General features: G+C 49.9%; 1 protein-coding gene across 5 annotated transcripts in view; it reads right to left on the bottom strand.

Moving 5' to 3' along the window:
- Positions 1–10,279, bottom strand: part of LOC140508099 (zinc finger and SCAN domain-containing protein 21-like) — a 30,748-nt gene extending 20,469 nt beyond the window's left edge. For 3 of the 5 annotated variants that reach the window (XR_011968292.1, XR_011968293.1, XM_072615866.1), the window contains exon 1: positions 1,246–10,279. Coding sequence is in view for 1 of the 5 variants with exons in the window: in XM_072615866.1 (XP_072471967.1) it covers positions 1,246–1,336 (91 nt within the window). In the remaining 4 variants the exon portion in view is untranslated. The remainder of the gene's footprint in view (positions 1–1,245) is intronic. The other 2 variants (XR_011968294.1, XM_072615867.1) reach the window with 1 other exon arrangement.
- Between the last annotated feature and the right edge of the window lie 10,278 nt (positions 10,280–20,557).

The following is a 20,557-nucleotide window of genomic DNA, read 5'->3' as shown; positions in this document are numbered from 1 at the left end:
CATTCCTCTCCCTCTGCTCCAGACAGTCTCTCCTGCTCCCCCCGTCAGGCCCCAAAGAGGAGCCTGGCCACACAGGGCCTTGTAGTTTCTTACTGGGACTTCTTCCAAGGCCTCCAGGTCGGTCTCCCTGCCTCCAGCTTCACCTGGGGTTGTCCTCCCCACTGGACTGGGAGCTTCTTGAAAGCAATGACTATCTTTGTCCTTCTTTGTATCTCTAACCTGAGCTAGGGCCTGGCACACAGTAGGCACTTCAAAAATGCTTTCTGACTGTACCCAGCTACCAAAGCAATCTTCTAGAAGCTCTGGCTTTCCCAAGGCACTCCCCCTGAGCCTCTTGGTCCTGAGAGTGCTCCCTCTTCCACCTCCACACCGTTATATGCCTGCAGTGGGCTCCCTCCTCTCCTCTAGGTCAAAGAATCACTCTCTTCCTTCAGAATCCTCTCCCCACAAGTGTTTGTATAGTGCTGCTTAGGGGATCCCACAGGGGTCTCCAAGACCCCTGAGATCAAACTATTTTGATAAGAATATATTTCAGATATGGTAACTACTGACAGCCATAACTCACACAAATGGTCTTTGAGGGAGGGTCCTCAATTTTATTTAAGAGTGCAAAGGGACCCTGGGACCACAAAGTCTGAGAAGTGCTGTGCCAGGGTCCTCCCTCACTCTGTGGAACAGTTCAAACAATGCCTTAGAGGTTGGTGGGGGTCTGAGAAGCTCACTCTGCCTCCATCTCCTCAGCCATAAGGGAGGGAGCTGGAACTGATCACCCCATCAAGTCCCATTTATTTATTTGCATTTATTCTCTATATACTTATTCCCAAAAGACTCCCATTACACAAATAAACATTTATGAGATGCCAACTGCATGCTAGCAAGACTACTGGTTGGATGATTATCATCCTTTGCTCTCAAAGAGGATGAAAACAGTGTCACAATGTTGGGGTCAGGACCAAAATGACATCACTATAGTGGGTCAAGTTTCAGTGTGTCTGACTGTGGCTGATCAGACCAATGCAAGCTTGGAATGCTCTGTCACAGACTGGGCACAGATAGTCCATGTAAACACTTGAGGTGGTTATCCCAAATTTGCGCACCCTATGTTTCCTGTGTGTTAGCTCAATTCTACTTTGCTCACAGAGCACAGCACCCTTTCTGCTGTGGGCATGCCATGCCAACTAGTCTCCCATGTTGTGCCAGTGTCTCCCATGTTGCATAGTCATATCCAAAGTTCTAAAGAGAGACCTTGAGAGCTTCTTTGTATCCTTTCTTCTGACCACCATGCGATCGCCTGACCCGTGTGAATTCTCCACAAAGTAGTCTTTTTGGCAAGCATACATTTTGCATTAGAACAAAGTGGCCAACCTGTCAGAGTTGTGCTCTCTGAAGCATAGTTTGAATGCTTGGCAGTTTAGTTCGAACAAGCTGCTCAGCGTCTGGTACCCGATCCTGCCAGGTGGTCCTCAGAATCTTCCTGAGACAGTTCAAATGGAAGTGATTCAGTTTTCTGGCATGGCGCTGGTAGACTGTCCATGTATGTCACAGGCATACAACAATGAGGTCAGCACAATGGCTCTGTAGACCTTCAGTTTGGTAGTCAGTCTAATACCTCTTCTCTCCCAAGCTTTTCTTTGGAGCCTCCCAAACACTGAGCTAGCTCTGGCAATGTGTGCATCAACCTCATTGTCAATGTGTATATCCCTGGAAAGTATATTACCAAGGTAAGTGAACTTATCCATTAGCTTTCAAAACTTCTCTATTTGCTGGAACTGATGGTTCCACATATGGGTGGTGTGGTGGTGGCTGGTGGAGTACTTGTTTTCTTGGTGGTAACTGTAGAGCAAAGGGAGTTCTCAAGCTGAGTCTCTAATGTTTCACTGCTCCTTGAGAACAGGGGTAGAACTTGGCACATAGAAGATGTTTTAAGAAATATTTGTGTGTGGACTAATTCCATACCAAGAACAGGCCCTACACCCAACAGGCATTTAATTAATATAGGACCAAGCACACACTAGGTGCTTAATTGTTGTCTCTTGAATTTAATCAACCTGAACCACCAGGTAGGTCTTCCTGAACATCATCATGGTCTTCAGAAGCTCATCTTTCTGCAAGACACCATCACCTCTGAAGCTCACCCCTCCCTGGGTCCTCCTCTGGTGGTAAGGGGGGGAGGGGCACTCAGGACAAACACATCCTTTCGCCCCTGCCACTCTCCTGGCTTTCATCATGCCTCCTTGGGTACCCAGGGGAGTGCCTCATCCTTCTCAGCACCCTTCTTTCACCAACCAATCAGTCAACATCTCTTAAGTACCCACTATGGGCCAAGCTTCTCCGGAGGAGCCCACGCTCTCATGGCTGCGGCAGGTTTCTTGTCACGGGCAAACACGCAGCATCGTCTTCCTTAGACGTCAGCTCCTCCAGGCCAGGGACTGGTTTTGACCAGCCCTTGTTCCAGAGCTACTTTGTTACGTAATAAACAGGCACGTAATAATACAATGTTTATTAATACAGTGTTAATATGTAACCATATACTGACTTAAGTACCACAGTGAGCACAGCCCCTGGCCTGGAGGCGCGAAGACACGTGTGACCCTGGGTGCCTCAGTTTCTTCGTCTGTAAAAGCAGCTGAGAGGCCCTCCAGCCCCTGGATGATAAAGCTCCCACTAAGCGCCAATCTTGGGGGCACAGCCAGGGGCAGCCCTCCTCCTGACCCCACGGGCGGCTTTCTTGGCAGAGATGCTGGAGAGGTTTGCCCTTTCCTTCTCCTGCTCATTTTACAGATGGGGAAACTGAGGCAAACTGGGCCACACAGCTAGGAAGTGGCGGAGGCCACTGCGAACTGGACCCGGTCCGCGCTCCAGCCCCCAGGTGGCCACGGCTGAACGAGCCTAACGGGCCCTCGGACGCCAGGGGGCGCACGAGCAGAAGCCCGGCTGCCGGACGTGACGTCACACGCACAGGACGCATCCTCCCGCGCCTCCCGCCCGTGTCAGGGCCGACCGCCCTCAACGCTCCCCCTCCCAGCGGCCCCGTGGAGGCGGGCTCAGCTCGCGGCTACCCCGAGGCCAGGCTCAGCCTCCGCCGGTCCCGGCACGGACTCACCGCCGCAGCCTGGAACGGACACTGACCCCGCGCCCTGGGCCGGAGGAGCGGCACTTCCGACCACCTACGTCACTTCCGGAGCTTTAGCCTGGTCTCCCCTTCCCGGCTCCACGAGCCGTTTCTATGACAACGGGCTTTTAAGCTGCGAGGCCCGGCAGCCGCGCGAGCCCGATGCCTGATGGGAAATGTAGTTCGGCCTGGGTAGGGAGGCGTCAAGGACCGGTGTAGGCGGGTCCAGTCCCCACAAAGCCACGCACAGCGATCTAGCCCGTGGTGCCTCTAGCACTCAGCCGAGCCTAGCTGATGGAGTTGTGGGATGGCTGTAACCCCCCATGAATAATGAGCAGCTAGGGGGTGCCGTGGATGGAGCACTGGCCTTGGAATGGGGAAGTTCAAGTCCGGCCTCAGACACGTCCTAGCTGGGTGACCCTGGGCAAGTCCCTTGACTGTGTTTGCCTCAGTTTACTCATCTCTAAAAATGAGCTGGAGAAGGAAATGGCAAACCACTGCAGGATCTCCGTCCAGAAACTCCCAAATGGGGTCACAAAGAGTGGGACCAGAATGAAAGGACTCAAACAAACAAACTCCCATGAATGATGGGGTGTGGGGGCACCAAGTCTCTGGCCACTTCTCAGTATCTCAACTGAAAAGCTTAACAGATTTTGCAGAAACAGTGACCCTTAAAAGACACCATAATTGAGGCAAAAGACATTCTTTGGAGAGTCTCTCCTTCCTCCCCATGCCCATCAGCCACAACCAGAAGGGGACACACAAGGCACTGGAGTTTGGAGGCAGGCCTGGCTGTTGATTCAGGAGAACCCTAGCCTTTGAAGACAGGGGAAATGACTTGAAAGCCCTGAGTGCCTGAATAGTGACTTGCTTTGGCTACTCCTGTACCTGCTTGGCATTGCCCTCTTAAGTCTGTGCCCATTCTTCCTTCAGATACTGTTTCTATTGTGCCCTGGGTTTATGGAGAGAATGCTTTGAATCTAATGTTCTTGCTAGATCATAATGTTTTTGTAAAGGATTGTGTCTACTAGTAGACTGTTTATAAGAAGCACACCAGTAGGGGCTTTTGAGCTACAGTATTAGGAGTATCTACCCAAAGACTACTCTTTAGACCCAAGTTACTAACTGCCTTTGGGGGACCCAAGTACAAGTTGGGCTCCTCCACTATCATACATGTCCTTAATAATATCTTTACTTCTGCCTTTCTTGGGAATTCCACACTAGTTCTACATTGGGTGATGACACAGTGTGGACATAAAATTAGGATCTTGAAGGGCATGTCAGCAGAGTAAATGCACTGGCAGGTTCCAAGTATAGCCCTTGTACCAGATGCTGTCCTTTCCGTGGGTAGTGGCCTCATTAATGGAGAAGTTTTTCAGTACCTTGGAGGCCCTTGGGTGATGATTATGGCTACCATTGGAAACCAGAGCTGAAAACCAAGACCAAAGCCCTAGCCCCCAAGAAGTCCACAATCACCTGGCAGGGGAGTCAGTATGACTCCTGAATCAAGCACCTACTGTATACCAGGCACCATGATAAGGAGCTCACAATGTAATGGCACCCTGCCATTCTGTCCATTTCTGGAGAGGAGCCACCATTGTTCCAGGGGGGTTCAGCTTCCCTCTCACTGCACCAGAAAGGAAGTTGTTTTGGCTGTACTTGGGATTACCCTGTGACACAGATGATGTAGGTTTCTCAGGGCAGCAAGAGTTTTTGTATAAAGATATGAGACTGGAGGTGTCTTGTAGACAGCGTCAGAGGTCTGGGCATTGGGCGTTAGAGACACTGGGTGTGGCCAGAAGGCTGTTTATACAGGCTCATTGGAGGGAAGTGAGGGTGTGAAAAGGGTGAGGAAAAACTAGGGTTCCATCAAGTCATTAGAAGGGACTGGATATGTATGTATAGAGTTAGCAGTCTAGGTGTATGAATGAATGAAGAAGCACTATGTGTATGCTAAGCACTGAGGAGACATACAGAGACCTGTAAGACAGTCCCTGCTCTCAGGAAACAGAGACGTGTGTGTGTGTATGTATAAAAATCTATGCAAATACATATGTGTACGCACACATACACATTGTGTCTGCTTCCTGAGGCAGGGGCTTGCTCTCACTCTGTCTCTCCCCTCTTCTGTCTCTACCTCTCCCCTTCCATTTTTCTCCCCCCACTTCCCCTCATGGTCAGGAAGGATTTAGGGTTTGCTTTTTTCTTCTAACAAGTGTAGTGAATCAAAGGTCTGGCATTTTATCTGGATTTGATTCTCACCAACAAGGAGGAACAGGTTGCTGGAGAGCAGAAATTATGCGAAACTTGAAGACGAGTGATCACCCAAAGGTTCAATAAGTTGTGGTATATGAATGTAATGGCCTACCATGCCAATGTGTTAATTGAGGAATAGGGAGAAATCAGAATGACTTGGAATTAGAACTGATGCCGAGGGAACAGAATCAGGAGAACCAAGCACAACTTCAGGGGATGGTGTAAGACAAGGCTCACATTTTGGTCTGTTTGGCTAAACCATCCTTTGTGCCATGGTGGAAGTCAATGAGTACAGACAGCAATGTTTCAAAACAAAAAACGGGGGGTGGGGGGAGGGAGAGGGGGGAACTCTGCCATCTTAAGAAAAAGCAGGAATAATCTAATGGTCACCCTAGACTTTGGCACAATTAATGGATTCGGAAAAGGTTTCAATGGCCAGGCCCAAAGAGTAGTTATTAGGGATTCAGTTTCAACTTGGGAAGGTGTCTCCAGTGGAATCGTCCAGGGATCTATCTAACTCTGTGCTGCTTAAAATCAAATTGCAGAATCGGGACCCAAAAAGGTACTGACAAGTGACAATACTGGGCAAATTCTAATAGAATGAAATTTAATAGAGACGAATGTGGAGTCTTATTCTTTCACAAGCCTAAGATTCAGAAGTTAGAGTGGAATGATGAACAGTGAGCTCCCCTCCACACCTCCAAAGAGATCTAGAAAACATGTTCGACTGAAGCCTGATAGAGGAATCCATGGGGAAAACAATCAGTGTTATTTTTTCAGTTCAGGTCTGTCTGCAAAGGGGGCCAGACAGAAAGGTCTGTGGACTCTAGGAATGGGGTCTGCCCAGGAACAGTTGGGAGAAATTGGAAAAGCAACACATCCCAGATCCATTAAGGAAGGGCCTGGATTCAGGAACAGGGGCTAAATGGTAGCTCTATCACTCACTATCTGGCATGGACAGAATTGGGGAATCTGTAACTAGGACAAGAGTTCCAGGGTAAGAAGCAATCATGCTCTCTAGGCTGTTTTCTAAGTGAGGAGCAAGTCCAGAAGCTCAGACTTTAGAAGCAAAGTAGGGTCTCAGTTCCAGCTTCCAGTTCAGTCTGAAGCCTGCAGGGGCAGGATCCCAGACCAAAGGGGAAGTCTAGTTCTATCACTCAGAACCAGTAGAGCTTCCCACCTGGATGACAGGGACTGAATCTAGCAGCAGTCTACTGGAGTTCCATACAAGTACAAGGCCACTGGTGTATTGCTCAGACCAAAACCAGGTCAGAAACTTGCAGACTTCAGCCGAGAAAGGGCAGAAATCATATTTTGTCCATACCAGAACACTTTGAGATCACCGGAAGCTTGCAGGTCTCCAGACTGAGTCGTCTCTATGGTGTTCAGAAGGGCTAGCATCCCTGGCATGAGGGCTTGCTATGACCTTTTCTGGCCTGCTCATCTGGCTTTGGTATACACTTGTTTCACCCAGCTCTCACCTATGGCTTCAAGAAGCTGCAGGGTGCTCAGAGGCCACGCCCTGGTAAACTACCTTGGCAGATGAGCTAAACCAGGTTGAAGGCAACCCCAACCACCAGGCTTCAAACCTGTCAGTGACTAGGGAGATGTCTGCCCAAGCATGGGAAAGCTTTCTCAGATGGAATAAGCAGATGAGAACGGTTTGTTCCCGTGGCCACAAAGGCAGCCAAAGCAGGAACCGCAGAGTGCTTAGAGCTGGGCCAGGCATTGAATCATCCTGAGCCACTGCCACTTGTCTTGACTTCTGTCCTGTCACCAGACTTTGATGACTCAGAGAAAGAAAGTGAGGGTGACAACTTTGTGCAAGTCAGGGTCACTTAAATCTTAATTCAAGCACAAGTCATGATGTCACCTGTGATAATGCCACTGCTTCTCTGAAAACAAAGCACAAACAACGCAAAGACAGCAGCAGGGAGACCAGCCCATACAGTTCAACCAGAAGCATCCAAAGGCTGGCACTAACAAAGCATATCCAGGAGAACAACGGATACAGTGACAACATTGTAAAGGCAGATGGCTTTGAAAGACTTAAGGCTACCCAATGATCAGCTACAATTCCGGAGGACTTGAGCAAGCTACCGAGAGCTAAAGAGCTCAGAGTGTAGACTAACCCTTTTTTTCAATATGGGAATTTGTTTGAGCATACACGTCTGTAACAGGGGGTTATTTTTCTTGCTTTCTCGTTTCAAGAGAAGGAGGCAGGAAGAGGCTTATTTTTACTGATTAAAAACAATTTAAAAAGACAAGTGTAAGATTCAATTAGACAATGATTATGCATGTACTATGTACACGTGGTACACCTTGGTGTGAGAGACAGCAAAAAGTTAAGTTTCCACAGAGTTACTAGTTGATGAAGCCACTGAGAATAAGTCAGATAATGGTGCACTCAACCAATCAGGACACAGACAGTGGCCTTCAGAAAATTACAAAGTTCTTGATAAAGGAACCAAATCTAAAACTAGCTTAAACTAGTTGGAAAATGACTTTGAATAACCTGGAGAAGGCTTTTCTTCACTGCGCTTGCTTAATGAACCTCATGTGTATAAGCAGACACAACCCCCACAAAATTATCCTGCCATTTTCTGATCATGGGTCCTATGCTGAAGCATGTTTGGGAGGGGGGATCACACCAAGGGTGGTTATGTAATGGGTACGACCTAATGGAGAATGGACTGGTCCATCTCCTGATGGGAGGATGTATCCTGAACTAACAGGATAAGAATGTTTTCACTTCTGTATCCAGCACTCCCTCCTCCTGAAAGGGAGTCTGCTCTGGCCAAGGCATTCAATTCCTTTGAAATCTGCTGTAATCAATTTTCCTCGACACCTTTTTGTGTGTCGTGTGTTGCTAACATTGAGGATACAAAGACAGAATGAACTTACACTCTACTGTATATTTTGTGGTTGTGCAGTTGATGGTGCCACCTAGCAGCCCCCTAACCCTAACTATAAGGTATGGACTTAAGTTCATACAGAATTATTTCCAAAAGGAGCCAAGACCAACCATTGAGGGGGAAAGGTCTCAGAAGAGGGGTGACTCTGGACTTGTATTTTAAAGGAAACTAGGGGTTTATGGGGCACAAGTGAGAAGGGAATGCTGAATTCAAGGAACACAGAAGGCCACTTTGGCTCAGAGACAATGCATGAGGGCCACTAACAAGCAGTAAATCTTGAAAGGCAATCATGATCTGGACTGGGGATGCTCAAAAAATAACAAATAGATGCATTTGTATTTTAACCTAGAAGTATTATGGATTTGGGGGGGCATCTGGGAGTGACACAGAGCATAGGGTCCCCAACCTAGAATCTGGAAATCATCTTCATGATTTCAAATCCAGCTTCAAACACTTACTAGCTGAGTGACCCTAAGCAAGTCACTTAACCCTGCCTGCCACAGTTTCCTCATCTCTAAAATGAGTTGGAGAAGGAAATGGCGAACCATTCCAGCATCTTTGCCAAGAAAACCCCAAATAGGTTCACAAAGTCAGGTATGACTGAAACAACTAACAACAAATTGCAGATTTGGGGGGGATGACATGGTCAGACCTACACCCTGGGATGATTAATTGGGCTTGAATTTGGTCTTCTTTCTCTCACAATCTCCTTTTTCCAATCTATCCTCCAATTAGGAGGCTCCTGCAATGGTCCAACTGAGAGGTGACAAAAGCCTGAATCAGAGCCAGGTGACTGGAGAGAAAAGGTTAGAGTCAAAAGATATTGTGGAGGGAGAATGGAAAAGACAGCAATGAAATAAATACAGGGGAGAAAGAAGAAGCAAGGATGGCTCTCGTTGTGAGCATTGTGACTGACAAGATAGTGATTTCCTCAACAGAAGCAGGGAAATCAGTTAGTGAAGCAATTCTGTCTGGAATATGTCAAGGCTGAAGTGGTAATAAGACATCAAGATGGTTCCGCAGTGATGGAAGTAAAATCCACAGATCATCAGGGCTTAAAAAACTGAAATCAAGTCCAAGAGACCTAAAAATCTAAATACATTCACACACCCCATGACACGTGCAGACTGTGTGTGTGCAGCTAGGTCTGTGTCTATTCTCCTATTATATATGGCAGCCCATGGTGGAATGCCTTGCTTCTAATTCTCTCTTGCTTTGTGGATCCCACTCATTGACCTCAATTTTTTTAACCATTACCAAGCAGTTCTGATGGATGCTGCTTTTGAACATGGATTTGGGGCTGGAGGTACCATTTTGCCCTTCCTCCCTACCTCTTTTCCTTAACTCTTGATACTGGGGAAAATTATGGTGATATAAAAACCAAACTGAAAATAAGTAAGAGGGCCTTGGGGAAAAGAGAATCATGCTGTTCAAGCTGGAAGAGGCCTTGGACATCACATCGACCTCCCCTTTCGAACTCTGCCCGGTGGAGGTGAGCAGAACAAGCCTAATCTTCAGCATGGCTGGCATGGGGGAAGCTCTGAAAGAAAGGCCCTCATTTGCTGTCATCATCCTGATTCCCTGAACGGAGCCACTCCGCCACAGACCGTCTGAGCAGGGAAGAGTCTCCCTAACCCAACACTCTCCTGACTCACGCGGAGCTCCCAGGATACAAGGACTTTTGCCATGCCATGCCTGCCTGTCCTGTGAGCTGCCCATTTCGAATCCACACCATTTACCTGCAACGGTCACCTTTCACTTCCATCTCCATCCAGTGCCACCTCCTGCACAAAACTGCCCCATCCTCACCTCTCTTCCTATTCTCCTTAGACCTTGCCGGCCCTCCTCCTTGTTAGGGTCAGCATTAGATTGGGTGCTCCTGAGAACAGAGCCCATGACATACGTACCTGGGCATCATATTGCCAACTACAGGGTCTTGTGCACAGCTGCTGCCTCACCTGCTCCCTTAGGAAGCTGGTTATCTACCCTGCCCAATTCCTTGGGAGGTCAAAGAGGACCTCGGCAACCCAGGGCTGTTTTCTGCTGTGCTGTGCTGCCTACCAGCCAGCTGGCCTGGGGGACCCAGCAAACGGATGGGCCGAGTCTCAGAATCCAGATTTGTCAACCAAACATGAGTTTATTTACTTAACAGCATAGTCTAGGGTGGTTTATGGAAACTGTGGTCATGGTCCCTGGAGACACACCCTCAGCCCCTCATACAAACTCCTAAACTTCCCAAACTCCCCGCCACCCACTGGTCACAGTGGAGGTTCATTTCTCCCTTGCCTCTTCTTCCGCATGGGCTCAGGCAGGCAGATATCCAACCCCCCTCCTACTGATTTACCTGCTTCGTACACTAGCTTCCTCCTTTCAGGGCCATGCCTCTGAAGTACAAGCCAGCAGGTCCTCTCACACTGGGAGGCCTTAGAGGATAGGTAGATGGTTTATCTGAAGACCTGGCTCATCCCCAAGGTTTGTCTGCAGAATTCCAAGACCATCCACCAAAATATGAAGGGGTGAAAGCATTCACACAGTGATGCCGGAGCCAAGGAGGGTGGAAGGACTAAGGAAGTGAGGGGACTTAGAAGTCCTCCCCCGTCTACTTTGCACCCCTTTTCTTCTCCTTGTACAGCTCCCGATAGCAGCTAATTACACTGTTCACCCCTCGACACACCTTCAGGCTCCGCTCCCTATTGGGATCATTATCAGTAAGGATCTGCAGCCCCTGGTCAAAGTGAGAGAGGGCTTCTGCCAAGTGCTTTGTGGTCAATTCTGGCGGGGTGGCCAGGGCATTGTTCTGCCCTGCTCCTGGTGAGGGCATTCCCAGCCTCTCCCCTGACAGGTCTTCCCCATGAGAATGAAGCAGGTGCACAACATCCTCTTCCACCACGCCCTCAAAGCCTCCATGGCCAGCAAGTGTCACTATGTTCTGATGAATCTGCGGCAGGGCTTCGGCCTCAGAGGAGGCACGCACACACTCTGGCCAGATCTTCTTCCATGAGGCATTCATGGTGGACGGCTTCAGCTCCTGCCAGGCCTCGGCAATGTTGTCCACAGCAGTCATGATGTTGTAACTTCGCCAGAATTCACGGATGGTGGGCTTCTCTTCCCCATCGGTCTCCTGTATGAGCTGACACAGTGTCCTCTTCAGGTAAAAGGCCTTGAAGGTGGTGATCACCCCTTGGTTCATGGGCTGGATCAAGGCCGAGGTGTTTCTGGGCAGAAACTCCACCCTCACATTGGCAGAGAGGTCATCCAAGTAAACTGGGTGGCACGGAGCACTGTCCAGAATCAACAGGGCTTTGTTGGGGAGGTTGTTTTCAGCACAGTGCCTCTCCACCGTGGGGCAGAAGAAGTTGGTAAACCACTCCTGAAAGATGCTCATGGTCACCCAGTCATTCCGATTAGATCTCCAGATTACGGGCAGGTTGGGCTTAGAGCAGCCCTTCAGAGCCCGGGGATTTTCAGAAGGGTACACAAGCAAGGGCTTCAACTTACAATCCCCAGAAGCATTGCCTCCGAGGAGCAGGGTCAGATGGTCTTTGGATGCCTTGAACCCTGGCCCAGCTTTGTCCTCCAGAGACACAAACGTCCTTTCAGGTAAACGCTTCCAAAATAGCCCTGTCTCATCAATATTGAAAACTTGCTGAGGTGTGTACCCACCATCCTCGATAATCTTCCTCAGCACATCAGGGTACCTGCGGGCTGCTTCTGTATCTGCCACAGCGGGCTCATCTGTCAGGAGGACATTGTGCCGTGCCTTGAATCGAGCAAACCAGCCATTGCTCGCTCCGAAGGTCTCTGTCTGGGAGCTCTCTCCGTGCTCCCGCTTCAAGGCCTCAAACAAGCTCTTGGCTTTCTCCTGGATGAGCATGGTGTTGATGGGCAAGTGCTGCTGCTTCTGGTCTTCAATCCACAGGCTCAGCAGCCTCTCCATGTTGCCCATCACCACACCTCGGCACCGAGTCAGCTGGGTGGCACTGATGGGAGTGGCTGCCTGAGAGTTAGCTTTGATCTTCTCCCTGTTGACACGGATGGAGGCCACCGTGGAGGTGGCCAGCCCCAGGGTCTTGGCAATCTGTGTGAGCTTCTCACCCTCCTCAAAACGCCTCAGTACTTCGAGCTTGACGTGCAAGGTGATCGACTTCCGGTCTCTCTTGGGGCCCCGGAGCAATCTCTTCCCTGGTGCCTTGGGACCGGGCCTGTTCTCCATTCCGTTGGCCCCCAGAGCCTTCCAGTTTTCCTTCCCCCGTCCTTTCCTGGTACCAGATCAGGTCTCCTTCCCTGTGAAAGAGATAAATGGTCATTGGCATGAAAGGAACCAGACATTCCATATTCTCCCCATCCTCCAAGCCCAATTCCAATGCCACTTCCCCCCACAAGCTGCCAGATTTCCTGCAGCCATTCCAAGGCTAGCCGTTCCCGCAGGCAGCTCCCCAGGCCATCTCTGCATTTCTCTCACCTCCTGGATGGGATGCCCTCCTTCCTCCTCTGGCCTCCTGGCTTCTTGCCTCCTGCATAAAACACATGCCTTCTCTCTATTATCTTTTTATCCTGTCACTAGCTGCTCGGTACACAGTTGTTTACAAGTGGTTTCCACACTAGGCCTGAGCTACACCTCTTTGTATCCCCAAGAACTTAACAGAGGGCCTGGCAAACAGCAGGTAGTTAACCAATGCTTTCTAAGCCTGCTACATGTTGAGGCCTGGATGAGATACACAAGCACTGGGACTGTCTGTACCTCCACTTCAGGGTGATGGGGGCACCCTGGAATCAAGAGTTTGAACACTCCCTGACAGCTGAGCTGTTCAAAAAGGGGTTATTGCAAACACATTTTTTGAAGAATTATTTGAATGAACATGTTTTCAACGGTAGTGCTAGCCTTCAGCTCTAGGTGATGGTATTTCCTCATCCTTTGTGACTATTCTCCTCTGGGACATCCTCCTTCCTTGGGGTTCTCCTGGTTCTCCCTCTGTGTATCTGTCTTCTGGAACCTCAGACTCCTTGGGGTCTCATCCCTCAATGGGAGACCCTCTCCTAAGCTCACACATTCAGAGCTGGAAAAGACCTTCAAGGCCCCTCAGTTTACAGAAGAGGAAAGTGAGGTTAGAGAGGATTTGCCCACGCTCAGGTGAAGGGCTCTTCTCACTGCACTTGGCTCCCTTCTCTTGGGGATCCCACCCACATACACAGGCTTCAGCCATGGACTACACACTTGCCTCCTGGACACTCACTATCTATTTCATGGCCATCTCATGCTAGAACCCCCCCCCCCCCCTCTAAACTTCTCTCCGTTTGCCACTTTATGGTCAGACAAGGTAGACCTCCTCCCTGCCCAGCTACCCCATCCCCTCTGACCCATACCACTGAAAGACCTTCCAGACCCACCCTCTGCCAACCCACTGCTCTCCTCCCTTTAAGGCTTTGCTCAGATCATGACCTTCCCAGGAACCCTTTCCTGTTCACCTCTGCCTCCTCCCCAAATGACTCAGAGTAGCCCTAGAGCAATGGGTAGGGTACATATGGAGCTTGGTCTAAAATGTGACTTCAAACCATGGAAAGGGAAGGAAAGAAGCATTTAGAGCATGCCTATTATATGCCAGGCACATACTAAGGGCTTTGCAATCAGGACCTCATTTGGTCCTCACAACAACCCTGGGAGGGAAAAAGAGGCTATTGTCATCCCCATTTAACAGTGGAGGAAACCAAGCCAAACAGAAGTGAAGTGACTTACTAAGGGTCACCAGGCTAGTCAGTGTCTGGATCTGAACTGGGTCTTCCTGACTCCAGGCCCAGTGCTCTCTGGCGTCAGACGACCAGGGTTCAAATCCCAGTCAACCAGGGCTCCAGTTTCCTCAAGTGTAAGATAAAGGAGTTGAGGTTCCTCCAGAAAACATGGACCCTAAGCCTGTGATGAGAGGACTCAGGCCCCTCCCAAGGATGATTCTGACTTCAAAGTTAGACATGGAGAGCAGACCCAAGTTAGAGGACCAAGACAGGCAAGTGGACAGATTAAACACTTGTTAAGTACCTACTGCATGTGAGACAATATGCCACAATGCAGAGGGCACAAATACAGTGGAGGAGGGGGGAGGAGGAACCATGGGGAGGCACCTGGCAGGGAAGTAGCCTGGAGGCTTGGTTCAGGGCCAGCTGATCCTGGGAGCAGACAGCTGGGAAATCCTCATTCACCACTTTACTCTGAACACCTAGCCTCCTTTTCTGAAGGAGATTTGTTCTGTGAAGTTTGAATGTAATCAAAGGGCTGCACTTGAGGACCTAGAGGGTCACATGTGGCCTCAAGGCTGTTAGTTCCCCACCGGATAGCATGTCATCATGGAAACTGCTCTCTCCCAAGTTATTAATGCTCTCGTGATGGCCAAATCCCACAGCTTCCCCCTCTGTTCAAGTTTCCCCCTCCCTGATCTCCCTTCTCTCTTCACTGCTCTCTCCTGCCTTTCTTTTCTCTCTTCCTCTACCTCCTTCTCCGGGCCTCTGCCCCTATGGCTTTGTCTTGGGCCACATTCTCTTCTCCCTCCCACAATTCCAAGAGTCTTCTCTCTGGTCTTCCAAGGTAGACCTCCAATCCCCCATTGCCAACTGCCTACTAATGTGGAGATCTCACAGACATCCTAAACACAACATGTCCCACCTGGAACTCATTTGCTTTTCCCCAATCCCCCACCCCCACCCCCCCAATTATTGTCCAGGGCACGGTCCTCAGTCCCCATATGTTGATATTTCTGGCACCAGCTGGGGCCAGGCCCTCACCCTCCAGCCTAGAGTAGGCTATCTCATCTAAAGTGATCTTCCTATAGGAAGCCCCTGTTCCATCAGCTGAAGGCATCCCTCCAGGATCCCAGGCATTCAAAGCCCTTCAGAGCCCAGCCCCCTCTCCCCCTATCTTGTGGCCCCTGGGGCTGTTCCTCATACAAGACCCTCCATCTCCCAACTAGGCATCTTCACAGCCTGTCCCCGATGGCTGGAACGCTCCCCCTCCACATCTCCACCTCCCCACTTCCTTCAGGCCTCAGCTATCATCGGCCTTCAAGAGGCCTTTTCCAGTCTTCCTTAATCTTTGCATCTTCTTTCTGTTCTTCCCCATTGGACTGGCAGCTCCCCGAGAGCAAGCACCATATTTCCACCTTTCCTTGTATCCCCTGACACACAGCAGGCGTTTAAAGCCACCTGATGGGACTGACTGTCCATGAACACAAGTCGTTCTTAGCCAGTCAGTTCCCGCGGCCTCTCAGCTCTTCTACAGTTGACTATCTTAATGAAGTTAAAGATCTTCCCCCACTGATGGGCCTGCCCATTCAGGGAACCTTGATTAGGGCTCTCCAGGGTCCTGAGGTGATGCGGTATCTGTACTCGGAGGTGAAGTTGTTTGGGGGCTTATTCCCTGAAGTGTGGCCTGGCCCAAGCTCTCCTGGGAGGGTCTCCTCCAGCACTGACCAGAAGAGGAGGGACCTGGGGCAGTTCCCGGCCCAGAGACCTCTGGGAAGTCGCTTGGGCCACCACAGTCCCTCACCCACAGCGGGAAGGGCAGGCGGGTGAAAGCTGCGCCCTCCGCACCCGGGTCCCGGCAGCTGGGGAGGCCAGCAAACCTGGGCCTGCCCGCAGGGGGCTTACACTCGAAGGGGGGACGGGTTCAAACTTAAGCCGGGAAGCAGGGAACGTGCCTGGGGGGAGGCCAGAACCCGGGCGTTTCAGGGGTGCCAAGAGGGGGACCCCCAGGGCAAGGCCAGAAAAGGCAAGGGGGGGTCGCCTCCCTTCCCTCTCTGCACGGCATTTGGTCATCGCGGATCCCGCACCTTTACCTGCCGCGGGCCCCGCCCCCGCCCGCACGCCCTCAGGGGATGCGCGCGCAGTCCGTTCATCACCGCTGTCGCCTTCACCCCGCCCCTCGACGGATGCGCGCGCAGCGGCCTGCCCCCTCCGACCCGCCCTCCGCCCCCCCCTTTCCAGTCCCTGGGGCTAGGCTCGGAGCGCCTCCCAGACCCCGGGCCTTCTCCGGCGCCCGGGCTCCCTCGGCCACCACCCCAGTCCCGTAACTAGCCGGCCGCACCGTCTAGACGCTCACACCCGGCCGCGCTCCGCGCTCCCCCGCCCTCACCTGCGGACTCCGGGGTAGGCCTCTGGGCATGGCAGCGCATGCGCGTGTGCGCCTGCGGTCTGGACCCCTTCATTCCTCCATTCCGACCCGGGGGCGAACCTCCAACTGGCGGTTGCCGTGGAGATGCCGGCGCGGGGCGGAGTTGCCGCTCCAGCGCGTTACGTCACTCTCCGTTGAAAAATGGCGTGTCCCTGCGGATTTGGGGGCCGGAAATTAAGTAGGCGGAGTGGAGGGTGCGAACGAGGCGGAGACCTGGGTTAAAAACGCCATCCCAATTGGCCAAGACCAAACCTGGGCCCGCCCCCGCCGCGCCCAGCCTTCTGAGGAAGTATTCCCGTAGACTACGAATCCCAGAAAGCCCAGCGGCAGGTGGCATTTCAAAAGCGTGCATGCGTCAAGGGGGGATGGGAAAGAAGAGGGGAGGAGGGAATGATGTCCCCCCCCCCCACCCCCTAGGAGGACGAGATGACGCGTTGCCTTGACTCCGCAGGCGCCTGCGCAGTTCCTCAGTGTTGGAAAACTCGGGGAGAAGAGGCACGGCGCAGAGGATGGACCTTGGACTTGGCGCTTTGGGATCCCCTCCCAGTTCCAGCGCGGGGAGGCCTGCCAGGAGGAGGCGACTGTCGGCAGGGAGCTGTCCAGGGTCCCAGAGCCAGCCATGGCGCAATTCTCTTTGAAAGGGAATGCAGTTTCCTTTTCTAAGGAAAAAAGACAGATGTTTGTCCAGGAGTCCAGAAGTGCTGTGTTTCCCCACCTTTGGGCGCCCAGCGCCCCGAGGCCCCTGAGGGCGTCCCCCCTCTGCTTTCCCTGGGCATTTAGGGTTAGCCATGCCAGGAAACTGAATCACTTCCACTTGAACTGTCTTAGGAAGATTCCGAGGATCACCTGACCAGACACTGAAGTCGTTGCTCGAGTGAACTGCCAAGCATTCAAACTGTGCTTCAGAGAGCGCAGCTCCGATGCACTGGTCACGTTGTTCACATGCAAAATGTATGCTTGCCAAAAAGACTATTTTATGGAGAACTCGCATGGGGCAGGCAATCACATAGTGCCCAGGAGAAACGATACAATGACACTCTCAAGGTCTCTCTTAAGAACTTTGGATTTGACTGTGCAACATGGGAGACACTGGCACAGGACCACTCATAGTATGCCCATATTAGAAAGGGTGCTGTGCTCTTTGAGCAAAGCACAATTGAGACAACACAAAGTAAACGTAGGATGCACAAATTTGGGATATCCACCCCAAATATTCACCTGGACTATCTGTGCCCAATCTGTGGTAAAGCATTCTGAGCTCGTATTGGTCTGATTAGCCACAGTGGGACACACTGAAATTTCACTCTATCATGGTGATGTCATTTTGATCCCCTTCAAAGATGAAGAACAACAACCAACCAAGGGTTAAGGGCAAGGCCAGGCCACATCCTAACTTGGCACTGGAAGTGCCCACCCCCAGGCCATAAAGGACTCTAGGGAAGGGCACCTCCTGATGCCCCATCTAAGTGCTCTGTCTGAGGTGGCCAGAGGTGCTGGCCACCCCTGTTTGGATAATCAGCCTGGTTGGCTTAAGGGATGGGGCAGTGCATGGCCAGGGAGAAAGGGAAAGAGGTACAAGAGAGACTTTCCCAGACCCAGACCCAGACCAGCTCCCCAACTGCCCAAGTCAAGAGTCCTCAGGGTTTTGCTTTGTTTAAAACAATCAATATAAGTACTTCTAAAATCATTTTTGTGGAGTAGGATAGGAATGTATATAGAAAGAAATATCTCCTGGAGTCAACCTGTTCTTTTATTCATGCAGATTTTTGTACTTTGGGTCCAAAATTGAGAACAAACCCAGCAAAAATGAGTATAATACTTCTGGGGAAAAAATGGTCATTCAGTGATATAGAGGACTTTCAAGCATTCTTGATGAAAAGACCAGAACTTCAGAGAAAATCTGATTTTCAAACACAAGAATCAAGAGAAGCATGAAAAGGTAAACAGGAAATAGAAATCATAAAGGACTTTCTAAAGCTGAACTGTTTACATTCCTACATGGAAAGACAATATGTGTAACTTTTGAGACTTTTCTCAGTATTTGGGTAGGTGGAGGGATTTTATACACACACACACACACACACACACAGAACACAGGTTGAGTTGAATCAGAAGGAATGATATCTATAAAAAAAATTAAGGGGTGAGAGAGGAATATATTAGGAAAAGAAAGGGAGAAATAGAATGGGGCAGGCTATAACTCATAAAAGAGATAAGAAAAATCTTTTTCAATGGAGGAGCAAAAGGAGGAGGTGAGAGGGGAAAAGTGAAGCTTACTCTCTTCACATATGGCTTAAGGAGGGAATAATATGCTCACTAAATTTGGTATGAAAATTTATCTTACACTACAGGAAAGTAGGGGAGAAGGGGACAAGCAGGGTGGGGGGAGATGATAGAAGGGAGGGCAAATGGGAGAAGGGAGTAAGTAGAAGTAAACACTTTTGGGGAGGGACAAGGTCAAATGAGACAATAGAATAAATGAGGGACAGGGTTGGATGGAGAGAAATATAGTTACACAACATGACTATTATGAAAGTCTTTTGCAAAACAACACACATATAGCCTGTATTGAATTGCTTGCCTTCTCGGTGGGGATAGGTGGGGAGGGAGGAAGGGAGAGAAGTTGGAATTCAAAATATTAGAAACGAATGTTGAGAATTGTTTTTGCATACAACTGGGAAATAAGAAATACAGGTAATGGGGTATAGAAATTTATCTTGCCCTACAAGAAAAAAGAGAAGATGGGGATAAGGGAGGGGTGGGGTGTGATAAAAGGGAGGGCAGATTGAGGGAAGGGGTAATCAGAATGCACAGTATTATGGGGTAGGGGGAGGGGAAAGATGGGGAGAAAAATTGGAACTCAAAATTTTGTGGAAATGAATGTCAAAATCCAAAAATAAATAAATAAAACTATTTTTAAAAAAGAAATTAAAACAGACTCCCCCCAAAAAAATTAAGAAGAAGACAATTATAGGCAGATTTCGCAGACCAACGTTACATCTCCTCCCTCTAAGGGAAACACAGAAATGCTACCAACACATTTCCCAAAAGAAGAGAAAACATCACAAAACAGTTCCATGTTCTTTCCCCCAACTCCATCAAAGTGTCAAGGAAGGAGCCAAGTTCTTCCTTCCTCCTAACAAAGCTTCCCTTGCCTCCCAGACCAGGGCCCTTTTTTTGGTCCATTATTGTCTTCATGAACCACTGAGCCTATTTGTACATTCTGCACTCCTCTGCAGGCTTGGGCACTGGATCACCCCTCTCCTCCTTGATCCCCTCTTCTTTCTAGGTTTCCTTGGACAGCTCAATTCTGGTTGTCATCCTATGTCTCTGGCTGCCTCTTCTCTATCTCCTTGACTGGATCTCAAGTCTAGACAACTCTTTAAGACCATACTGCCTTGCAGAAAAGGTGCTGGCTTGCTCTGAGAGCTAGAGGAGCTCTTCACCAGGGGCTCTATACTTATAAAATGACAGTGTGGGTTAAAAAGAAAATGATATGCTCTATTTTTCATGGGTGTGCCTGTTAGTCTCTTACTGATTCTGACCAAGTACAGGATCTGACTGGATGTCTGCCCATTGCCAGCTTCCTCCTTTCCACCAACATAGGAGGATGAGTCACCCTTTCCTCCCCTTCAGAGGCTTGCTTCTCCAGCCATCTCTCCACCTAACATTTAATCTTTGGGCATCCGCTTGCCATCCACCTTTCCTTCTCGTCCATTCTGAACCTTTGCTCCATCTTTCCCCTACCTCTCTTCTAGCCCTCTCGACTCCCTGTAACAGAAAGGACCCCGGCATACACAGGAGGGCCTGCTGCACAGGTTCTTAAATCTGCTTTTTTAAAAGGAAAGCAACTTTTGAGAGGTCAACAATCTCCTTTAATCAGACACATATATCATTCACTTACTTCAGAGGAAAAAAATCAGGACCCTGAACTCCCAACAAAATACAAACAGAAAGACCACCAGACAGGGCTTCCAACTGTGACCATAGACAATACACACGTCATTACCAGAGAGAAGCCAGGGGACTCCTTAATGGCCAGAGTCTCCTCTGGCACACCAATCTTCTTCCAAAAAATAAGCCCCAAAGTAAACCTCACCTCAGTATATACATCCTTTT

This window comes from Notamacropus eugenii, chromosome 5 (genome assembly GCF_028372415.1).
Source record: "Notamacropus eugenii isolate mMacEug1 chromosome 5, mMacEug1.pri_v2, whole genome shotgun sequence".
Classification (NCBI taxonomy): domain Eukaryota; kingdom Metazoa; phylum Chordata; class Mammalia; order Diprotodontia; family Macropodidae; genus Notamacropus; species Notamacropus eugenii.
The sequence above is the reverse complement of the archived record's forward strand: the minus strand, read 5'-3'. Positions and strand labels throughout refer to the sequence as shown.